Below are 11,330 nucleotides of genomic sequence, written 5' to 3' on the forward strand. Positions count from 1 at the left end.
GACTAGTGATTATCCTTTGGATTTGGCAAGACCCAAATTAAGGGACAGAACCATAGCAAAAGTTTGAAGCTAAAGTGACTTATATCATCCAGATATCCTTCTTTTAAGGGCTTTCAGATATGAATCATATTTATGCACGGATTAAACTCATGAAGAAATTAGTGCAAGGAAAAAGTTTTGGTTTTTAAATAACCTATCATACTGGTGATTGCTTCAGATTAGGACCCAAAGATGTCAAATCATTTGCTGCTGCACTGGTGAGGCTTGATCTGGAGTTTGATGTAGGCCATGCTATAGTACGTGACCTCAAACTCTGCCTGAGAAATTGTAAGACATTTGGCTCTGGAATTGTAGCTTTAGACGAAGATGGCACCTAATATAAGGAACAAGTTGTCAAAATTGAAATAAGCAACCTGAACAACTAACATCCAAAACGAATACCAATTTAGTAAAAATGAAGAATGGGTTACATAGCTCTCCAGCAATCATCAAGGATTATAAGTTGATTAAAAGAAGTAGAGAATGTTAAGAAAAAAAAACCTGCTCCCTTTTTATGTAATTCATTTGCTCCCTAGTCCTCAATTCAACCAAATCAAACCTCGTCCTATGGATTTTAAGGGTAGTAGTAAGGAATCATAGTCATATCTATATCTTTTGGTATTATGCAGCAACATCAATTCTAAACTGAATTTCCAAAAAAAAAAAAAAAAACCTTTTCACTAATGTAAGAAGTGTATGCATCATTCTGTTATTTAATCTCAAAAAATCTAGAGTCTGCATTTCAGGTGGCATTCTGTTTGGGCAGTTTTCTGTTGTTCATCTAAAGCTTTTTATTTCTGCAAAGATTAAGCTCATTTTGGCCATTTCAAAAATTCATTGTCGCAATATGTAGTGCTCCAGATTGGAGTATAGTCAATCTATGCTGTTACAAGTGGTTTTGTGTTGTATCATACTTTAAAAGTTAAAACATTGAAAGACTGACTGACTTGAGTTGTTTTAGAAGTTGAGTAATGCAATGACACTACTAAATTTGAACAGCATAATTAATTCTCTTACAATTTGGCATGATATATATTTGAGAGTAAAGAGATTTATTTTGTTCAGATAACATTCTTTTAAGGTGTTGAAGATATCAAGCACACACACACACACATATATATATATATATATATGCATGTCATAAACTAATGAAACAGTGAGCTGCCTATGGAATTGTAACTTTAGATGAAAATGGCACCTAATAATTAGGAACAAGGCTCGACTTAATAACTAATTTCACGAAATCTGCCATACAAGACTAATCAAGCATCAAAGTTTTACAGCAGAACAGCCCCATGACATCAAATCCAAATTGAAATACATCAAATTCTACCATTTTTCACAAATAACACTTGCTGAGTTTCTGCCACATATATTCAACTCAACTTATGCAGATCATTTGTGATAAGCCAGCAGTTCTATAGGTTCAACAATCAATAAAATAGCGTCAATTTTGAGGAACACACGAGTAATTAGAACACAAACAAGTTTGTTGTTGAGGATCCCAAATGGTAATACTTGTAACGATTGGTGGTTGTTAGGGTGCTTCACATTTAATTGTAGAAAAACTATAACTTCCTTTACAAATCATAAACAGACAAGTAAAATATAACACAATAATACTCAAAATCGAAAATACAATTGAAATTAAAGTTGACCAAAAAAAAACTGAACAGCATAAATAAGTGGATAAATTAGTAACTAACCAATGTATCTAACTAATCTCAAGTTCTGTACTCTTCCATATCTGCTTATAGCCTAAAGAAATAGACAAAACCCATATCCCCCAATTCAACAGATAAGCTCAAAAAAGTAATCTTTTCAAATAAAACGCCATAATAAAAAAACAACAAAACAAAGTGAAAATCAAGAAAATGAAACTTAAATAAAAAAAGGGACCTAGCGAAGAGTTTCTTCAGTGGTAGAGTGGGAAAGACGGCCCACAAAAATCGTGCAATAGGGGTCACCAATCACCTTGGATCGCCAAAAAGGTCATCTGCAAGAAAATGGGCACATAAAAAAGTGGGGAAAATGGAAAAAAAGAATGAACAAGAACCTGGGAAAGAAATCAGCAATAGGAAAAGTTACAGAGGCCAGAGTTGGAGCAAAGGAGAGCTCTGTAGACGGCGTTGTCGTGAGGAAGAACGTTTGGTGAATACTAGGACCAGTCCACAAGTAGAAGGGCAAAGCCAAAATTACATTGGAAAGTCAGACATTAAGCCCTTTTGCTATCGTAATCGATGACCTCAGAATCAGTAATGGACTTGGAACGCTGCACAATTGAGCATCCGATGGAGTTGATCCAATCTTCTTCCTCCTTCTATAACTCAGCCATTAAGTACATAAAATTGCCTCCAGTGGAGAGCTCGAAAAAGAAGGGCTTTGATGGTGAGGCAATCGGCAGTGAAGATGCCTTTGACGGTGAGGCAATCGGCAGTGAAGATGACGCCACGTGGAATGGTGGAGCTGGTGGAGGAATCAAAAGGACGACAACATTGAAGTGTGGACCTCATTGGAGTGGATTGGAGAGTTTGAAGGCAATCAATGATGAAAGTATTGGTACATGAATTAGACCGGTCGGTTAATTTTGGTTCAAAGGTTTAGAGGGTAGAGAAAACTTGTGTTAAACCAAATCAATTTGAATTATTAAGAATTAAAATGCAAATAATAATAGGACACTTGGCGTAATATTAGAGGTGACATTGAATTGGCATAGAAAATATATCACCGAAGATCCCAAGTGCACTACCATCACCCCCATTATCACCACCCCTATTTCCATTACTACTATGATTACGCCCACCCCCATTAGCTCCCCCATTGCTACCGCTCCTCGCCCTACCAACACCAACCTTCACTCTATGGATAGCCCCACTAGAACTCCCCTTCACACCAACAGCCTCGCTACCACCACCACAAGAAGACCCATTCACAACCAGACCACCAGCCTCACAACCACTAGAAGACCCATTCACACCACCATTGACTCTACTAGTTCCAATTGAACCTCCATTCACAGCCTTGTTACAGTAGAGCCTTCCTTTGCTGTAAGTTCGAATGACACGATACATCTCCTGAAAACATGGGTTTTCAGATGGACTACTACAAAACAGTAGTTAACAATAAGCTAGCCCCATCCGTTTTAAACTTCTAATAAGATGATAAAATAAGGCCAAATCTAAAAGCCCATACATTGAACCAAGTTAATAAGCATACATTCCCCACTAAAACTAGTGTGAATACCCGTGCTACGCACAGTGCTTACGTTATTGAAATAAATTAAAAGATTATATCATTTTAATTTGAAAAAAGTTAAAAAATTATACCAACATAATTAAAATTTAAGATTTGTCTAATAATAGTTCAAAGTATGACAAAATTTGTAAATCATTCAGGAATTGCGTTTTTGCGGAAAATGGATCTTAAAATAATAATAAAAATTCATATTAGAAAATAAATGATATATGGATAGAAATAAATGTAATTGAATGTTTTTTTTTATTTCAAAATGAAATACTTACAAACATTATGCATTCGATTGGATAATCTTGTACAAAGGTGTGAACATTTTTTACACCAATCAATTTTTAGTGTAAAAATTAATATTGGTGGTTTAATTAATTCTATTGAATTTTGTTGAGTTCGTACTACAAAAAAAATGTTCAGTGAGACTTGTATTTTTTGGAAGTGAACTTGCTGAATCTTTTAAAAATATTTCATTGGGATCACTATGGTGTGAGATTCGTTTTGTAATCAGTTATTTTTTTCTTTATAATCTTGTAGGTTTGGAATTAAGATGCCATTGAAATTAACTGTGGAACCAATGGGGCCTAATGGAGGCCATAACCCAAACACTCCTTAAAAATGCATTCTATGTTATGTGCCATATCAGCAGTATTAACAAATAGAACTAAGTAGTTTTGTATTAGACAGGAAAAGTGGATAGATATAATGGACTGAGTGATAGTTTTAATTAACAAGAGTTGCTTTGTTAGCACAAGTGCATGACATCAGTATTGTTAATAAACTTATTATTTAATGTATAAGTCAACGATAAACTTTAAAAATTTTAAAGCTTCTCAATTATGAGGCAAAATTAAAAGTCTACAACACTATGTTAAGGCTCAAAATAAAAGTCTAATACTGAACAATATCTCATAAAATGAAATTCTAATGTCTCTTGCTACCTCCCGAAATTAACCAACCCGCCTAATTAAATAACCAAAAACTACGGTATTTACTATTTCATAATTCAATTATATTGAAATAATTAGATAAGTAAACAAGAAAAGAAATTCTAAAGTTTGCCCAGTCTAACCTTTATATAATACAACATCCAAACAAACTACTCTTTCAAAAAATTTTCGCCTCCACTCGTCACACACACTAGACGGATGCTTGGTTGGTAGCATATAGTACACGCTACCAGCCAAAAAAATCCTCAGCTCTTTCACGCTTTCCACAAATCTTGCTCTCGATCTCTCTTTCTATTCTCTTTCATTCTTTCTTCATCGGTCGCCAGCTTGAAGAAAGATGAGTTTCTCAGTTGTTCAAGTAATAAATTTTCACAATTTTGCTTCAGTTCTCTTGTCTACTGTATGTGTTTGTGATTTTATTTCTTTTTGAAAGGTTTTTTGGTTGGTAAAATTTATGTGTTTTCATCTGCAAATCTTGAAAGGGTTTTTCGAAGTCGCTGGCGATGACTGTCCTATCCGAAATCGGAGACAAAACATTTTTCGCCGCCGCGGTAAGTCATATGACCTTTTCTTTTCTTTGTTCTTTCTTTGGGCAATTTACTGGATTAGTATTACGTTTTTTCCTTGGCTATTTGAAATTGAAAGTAGATTAGTTTTTTAGGCTGGTATTGAGCTAGCTGTTGAGGAACTTAATTGTAGTTTAATGATTTATATAAGTTACAAAAATTGAAAGTTCGCTTTTTTTTCCTCCTTTTACCGTTTTAAGTTCGTGGATTTTATGGGGGCTTTATTAGCTACGTCTGTTATTATTTGCAAAGAATGATTGGCTATGGGTCCTTAATTATATCGTTAATATGTTGGCATTGTCATTTTTTTAAACCTTCATTTGAAGGTTGAAAAGCAGATTAAAAATAATAAGGATACGATTAAGAAATGAAAAGATGCTTTTTTAATTCACTTTACTGTGTTTAAAGAATAAGAGGAACTAGATTCCTACCACCAATAAGAATAAGATGCCATATGGGCATTCAGGAATCTGAATTTTTCTTCAAAGTTGCAAGTTCTTATATCCATTTTCAGGAATCTGAATTTTTCTTCGTAGGTGCAAGTTTATATCCCTTTTCTTGTCGGTTGTTGGATGCTCTATCTCATGCACTTGTTTTTTTTGAGTGCAGGGATGACTGGAACAATTTTATGAGTCTGTCGTTGAATTCTTGCATTTATCATGAGCCGGTGTTTGCATTCTATTTGTGACCATCATCTGTGGTTGTTACTGTTTTTGATTGTCCAAATCCAGATTATGGCCTGTAACTTTTAGACTATTAAGGCGTAGTTGATGCTTTTTAAAGAACAAGCAAAAAATAATCTCCATTAGTTGGGTATTACAATAAAAATCATCAACAAAGAGCTTTCAGCCTGGTAATGAGCATTTGCTTGCATTTTGTTAGTTATTTTGGTCATAAATCTTCTGTGCGTAGCTTAATGCACATTTATTCATATTATGCCAGAAGTTTTATTTCGGCATATGATGTTTGTGGTACAGAATTAAAGAATTGAATAAGCTGTTAGAATTGGGCTTTTCGCTCCTGTAGTTTGGCATTCGGAGTATAGCTTCTTGTCATTGTCAGTTCACAAGGACTGTCAAAAAGAAATAAGTAGTTTTGGACATTGACAGAAAAGCGAGGAAATGAGCCAAGTTTCAATTCCAGGAACTTAATTTCAGTGAGGTAATTACCATAGATTGTCAATTATAGTGTCTGAGAAGCTGGGTATGCCTGTTTGTCCATGAAGTGGTACAAGTTTGTGCTTATCAAAATTTCTTTAGCATTTAGGATTACTGTATTGCGAAGCACATTTTTGTTAGGCATTTCACTTCCTATAGAACCACATACTATGTGGAACAGTCTCGGATCACTTGGGGAAGTGCAACTTTAATCAGAGATAATAAATTTTCAAAATAATATTCAACTCACATTCCTGAATTAAAGGGATGAATCAATTTTGCTGCATAAAAAGATTTAATCTACTTATCCAAGAAGAAGGATCTTTTGGCTTCCAGGCAAAGATTGTATTTTGCATGGAAGACAAACTTCTATTGACCAAATAATTTTGGGAATCGCATTTTTCCCCCTTACTTTTCTCAGTGTAAAATTCTCTGCTGTTGATGTTGGATGCATGTGCTATATCATCAAATTCACCATATGGAAGATGTTCCTTGTTTAGTGACTAATATTCATCTTTTTCTGGCATAAAAGATTGGAAAAGTAGGTCTGTTTGTTTAAATTGAACTCTCTTTCCCCTTCTTCCTTAATCAGATGAGCTCAATCTTCTGCAATAGTGTAATCATTTTGTTCGACACACTCAAGATGATTAACAGCTGCTGAACATGATCCAACCAGTTGAATTCATTTATTACACAATGTTTTTCAGGATTCTCTCAGGCACCTCCCTGTTAAACTGACTGGTCTGTTTTAAACAAGTCTTCAATGGGATGATGTTTCTTAGTTTCCTTACCAGAAGTCATCTAGTGTTCCTCCTTGCATGAGGTTTTAATTCTTATCATATGAGCTCTAAACCTGTCCAATGGCAATCCCGCTCGCAAAATTTAGAATGACATTTTAGCATCTAGATGATATTATTATGGTACAATAACTTAAAAAGTTGCCCAAGTCTTTATATGTTTTTCTGATTGTTGCTAGATCTTGGCGATGCGCCATCCCAGAAGACTAGTTTTGTCTGGTTGCCTTTCAGCTCTAATTGTAAGAATTTTTTGGACCTACTCATTCTTTGAGCTTATAACTGCAACCGTTAGGTGTTACTTACAATTTATTTTGTTTCTTCTTCCGGCTTCCAGGTAATGACTATCTTTTCTGCTCTTGTTGGCTGGGCTGCTCCAAATCTGGTAAGATTGAAATGATATTGATGCCATAGGGGCACTAGATGCTAGTATTTCGTTATGTCATTGCATTTTGGTTTGGTCTGGGATCAGAAAGGTGGGCTATGGGAAGGGAAAAGTGTAATTACAAGTGGACACATAATTGAACCTTAAGATGGAGTTTTTGAATGTAGAGACTCTGAAGTTAAACTTTATAAACATGCTGTGCCTCAGTAATACTGCCATGACAGCCCTTGCTATTTATGATACTAAGCCATAGTTTACTTATTCCCTTTTAGGTTCTGGCAATAACTATGGTTTCTGGATGGATTTCATAATTTGTTCATCAATGTCTTGAACTTTGACTGCAGATTCCGCGTGCATGGACTCATCATATCACGACATTACTGTTTTTGGGTTTTGGACTATGGTCGCTGTGGGATGCATTTCATGATGGGTAATGCTCTTGTTTTTGTTCCTGTATGGTATCTTTTTAGAAGGAGAAGGATGAAGAGGTGAGAGGAGAATGGGGCTAGTAGATCAACCCCTCACTTTAAGATGGGGAAACAATGGCCTTGCTCTCTGGACATAGCAATCTCTCTTTAATTATATATTGTTAGCCTAATATTATTACATTCATTTTCTTTACTTTCACACTGATGATCCTTATGCTGTTTTTTGTTACAGGGAGGCTGAAGAATTGGCTGAAGTTGAAGCAAAACTGGTATATTTCTGTACTATGCGACAGTATTTTTTCACCTCAGTAAGTTATTCGTGTTACTAATTAACTTGCCTTGCTTGTCCTTGATAACTTTTCGCTTACAAGGATGCTGATTTAAAAGCCAACGGTGGAATAACTAAAGACAAGAATAAGGTATTGTCATTGTTGATCTTATTCTGATGAATACCTCCACTTATGAGGACCACTTAGTTATGGGATCCTTAAAATTGGGACGAGATAAGATTTGTTCTAGTACAACACATCTCCTCTTCAAATGGAACTTGATTTTCATTTTGGTCCTAAAGTTGGTTCAACTCCGACTAATTTGAGGTGCATCTGTCTGCGCTAAGTCCTATAAAGTAGGCTAGCCTTGACTTCACTAAAGCATGTCTAACTATACTGTAGTTCCTCATAAACTATTTAAAGAGGGGGGGGGGGGGTCTGTGTAAATGTATCATAGATTTAGATGTTTGCAGGTTCATTGGCTTATTGTCTTGTCTTCAATTGGGAATTGGATGTAGAATGCCAGCAGTTCTGCTACCACACTACTTGTGCTTTTCCAAGATTCTATTTTTCTAATTATGTGCATCTCCCAGATTGATGATGATTTGAAGAAGCAAAAGCAGCCAATTCTTGCTCAATTCTTCTCGCCCATCCTTCTAAAGGTTTTGGTTCTCATAGACTGTTAATTTTAGATTGTGGATATTAGTATGTGATTCTCCACTATTAACTTGCAACTGATGGCAGGCATTTTCTATTACGTTTTTCGGGGAATGGGGTGACAAAAGTCAGGTATGCAAAAGGACGAGAGTGGGGTTTAACTGTATTTGTTCTGGTGACCACAAAACTGTTTCTTGATTCCTGAATAACATACAAATTACTAATTCTTCAGCTTGCTACCATTGGTTTGGCTGCGGATGAGAATCCATTTGGTGTTGTTCTTGGTGGGATCATGTAAGCTTTATTGATATCCTATTGGAACTGGTTCTGTATATCACTTATGGTTTGACCCTTCCTTTGTTAATGCTTTTGCAACTTCAAGCAGCATTATACTTTTCCTCATTGACACGTGATCTAACAGTTAAAGGAAAGTTTTGGAAGTACTAATTCTATCTCATTTCTTTCTGTTTGACAGAGGGCAAGCTTTGTGCACAACAGCTGCTGTCCTAGGAGGAAAAAGTTTGGCAAAACAGATATCTGAGAAAATGGTTGGTAACTTTCATTTTTAATTTCTCCTTATTCTACCTTATTTTTCATTTGTTTTAACAGCTTAGTTAATATTGGGTGTAGGTTGCACTTTCTGGTGGAGTTCTTTTTATTGTTTTTGGAATTCAATCCTTCCTCTCAAAGGTTGATTCATGAAGAGGTCAAGTCCTTAAGGTAATTTGGTCCTTGTACATCGACAGGTCTTTAAAACACAGTAATGTAACAATTAATGGAATGAGAATAGTTCCACTTCTGCCTTCGCTAGAAGGGGGAAGTAACTATTAATTTTGAGTTTATCTCTCTCTTCCTCTCTCTGGGAGCCATAATCAAACAATATCCACCTCACAGAAGCTTCTCCATTATGTAAGAGCCTTGATTTCTTGGGAAAATTTAACCGAGTCAGTGGATGAGACTGAATTGAAAATTTTCTTTCATAGCCAAGGTATTAGAAAGACATTTTTTGGAAAGCCAAGCTAATTGTTTATGGCCTTGCTGTGTTGGACTCATGCAGGAATTGAAGATGATCCAGAATTATGTTTACATGTTCTCTTGAAGGTAAAAGGATCCAGGAACAATTAAATTGTGAAGATTGCTAAACTGAAGTCATTATAATTTTGATTCGAAGTCAGTGATCCTGTACAACAGCCTCGAGAGCAATAACTTCATGTAAAACTTGAAGACTAACTTGAGCGAATTTTTAGGCATTCTTGCCTCTGTAACAACTTTCTTTACCTCTTTTTACTTTGTCAAAGTCCCCCAGACATCAGCTACTGATAACTTTGATACTGTTGGAGGCATTTTTCAACCAAATGTTACCAGCTAATTTCTTTCCAGATTTTCTCTTTGACTACTATAGCTTTGGTAATATGTAAATATGATAAGACGCATAATATGGCCAAAGAGGATTCCCCTGTTTCATTCAGATCAACACATTTTCTGTAAAGTGCGGTTCTTTGCCCTTTTCCTGCATTTCTGTAAAATTCTCACAAATTTTCAGTTAATCCATGCTGCCAATAAAGAAGCTAGTACAAATGTTCTTGACCACAGAAGACCTACATTTTATCGAGGAAAACTGGCAACTCACCTTGTACAGTAAGACTGTCAACTGCAATAATTGGTCATTTATCGATTACAGGTTCTCTTTGGATTCAAGAGTTTTTTAAAAATTAGTTTTTCAAATACTATTAAAATTTTTAAAAAGTATTCTAAAAGGTAATCTAAAAAAATATTCTAAATTTTTTTTAATGTTTAAAAAATATTTTAAAATATATTCTAAAAACTCTTCTACTCTTAAATATTTCGAAATATTTTCTAAAATATACTATAAAAACTTTATTATAATAAAATTTTTCAAAAACAGTTAATCCCAATGGATCTACACGTCTTTTTGTCAAATCAAGCATTAGATCGGCCCAGGTTAAAATTTAAACTCTGTCTTGTTTGCCGTGTTACCAAATACAAATAATGAGTGTGTTTGGATTGTAAGTTATTTGAGATATTTTTACTGTAGCACTTTTTGTGATGTGATGTATGTGAGATAAAAAGGTAATTGGGAAGATAAAAAGGTGTATTGGAAATTGTAATGGTGATATAAGCAAATATATTTGGACAAATAACTTACAAAATATTTGTTGCTACTTGCTACCGGTTGATATTAGATAATGCAACAAATGCTATGCAAAAGGGTTCTTTTTCTTGATTTAGACAATGACGATTTAACAATAAAATATGGAGTATACATTATCATAGTTAAATATATAATATATATGTAAAATTTGAATTTGAAATTAAAATTTTGTTCATATGTCATTCATAATGATGTATACACTCACAGTGTATATAAAATTTACTCATAAAATACATGACAAAGTGGAAGAGTAGGGAAAGTAATTAATCATTGAAAGCAATAAATTACTTGGGGTAGATGGTGTTATAAAATACAGTACCCGAATTTGATGACTTCATTGTAGATAGCAACCAGCATGGTGCGCCAAAATTTAGCTTTTAGATCTTTTCCGGGAAACGACCAAACAATGAAGCACAAACAAATGTAGAAAGATACGTGAAGATGCTTTTTATGTGCATATATTTTAGTGCTTCTTTTGAATGAATGACTCTATGATATTATCTAGCCTTTTTTGGGTTAGGGCTGGAAAAGGGAGCATTGAGACGAGACACTTTAATCTTGCGAAAGGGAAATATGCTTGTGTTATAGTAACGAGAGAGAGAGACAATTGTTAAGCATGAATTTGAAGTCAAGCCAATACATGTTGGTTTAGTTTTTTTTTTTTTT

At 34.7% G+C, this 11,330-nt stretch overlaps 1 protein-coding gene across 1 annotated transcript; it reads left to right on the forward strand.

The window, feature by feature from the left end:
- The first annotated feature begins 4,418 nt into the window (after nt 1-4,418).
- LOC113717396 (GDT1-like protein 4) lies at nt 4,419-9,870 on the forward strand. The gene is made up of 13 exons (XM_027242228.2): nt 4,419-4,593; nt 4,718-4,786; nt 6,935-6,994; nt 7,090-7,137; nt 7,482-7,567; nt 7,798-7,834; nt 7,937-7,984; nt 8,428-8,496; nt 8,579-8,623; nt 8,724-8,785; nt 8,967-9,039; nt 9,122-9,211; nt 9,549-9,870. Exons 1-12 carry the CDS (start codon nt 4,573-4,575, stop codon nt 9,191-9,193), a joined length of 690 nt encoding a protein of 229 aa, XP_027098029.1. The 5' UTR covers nt 4,419-4,572; the 3' UTR covers nt 9,194-9,211; nt 9,549-9,870.
- The last annotated feature ends 1,460 nt before the right edge of the window (nt 9,871-11,330 follow it).

Source organism: Coffea arabica, chromosome 11c (assembly GCF_036785885.1).
Source record: "Coffea arabica cultivar ET-39 chromosome 11c, Coffea Arabica ET-39 HiFi, whole genome shotgun sequence".
In the NCBI taxonomy this organism is placed as follows: domain Eukaryota; kingdom Viridiplantae; phylum Streptophyta; class Magnoliopsida; order Gentianales; family Rubiaceae; genus Coffea; species Coffea arabica.

What these genes read in the sequence shown, in the direction of transcription:
- LOC113717396 (XM_027242228.2), top strand. Translation starts at nt 4,573, where the DNA reads ATGAGTTTCTCAGTTGTTCAA. An exon ending in TAACTAAAGACAAGAATAAG is followed by an intron (nt 7,985 to 8,427) that starts GTATTGTCATTG and finishes TGCATCTCCCAG; the next exon opens with ATTGATGATGATTTGAAGAA. An exon ending in TCTCGCCCATCCTTCTAAAG is followed by an intron (nt 8,497 to 8,578) that starts GTTTTGGTTCTC and finishes AACTGATGGCAG; the next exon opens with GCATTTTCTATTACGTTTTT.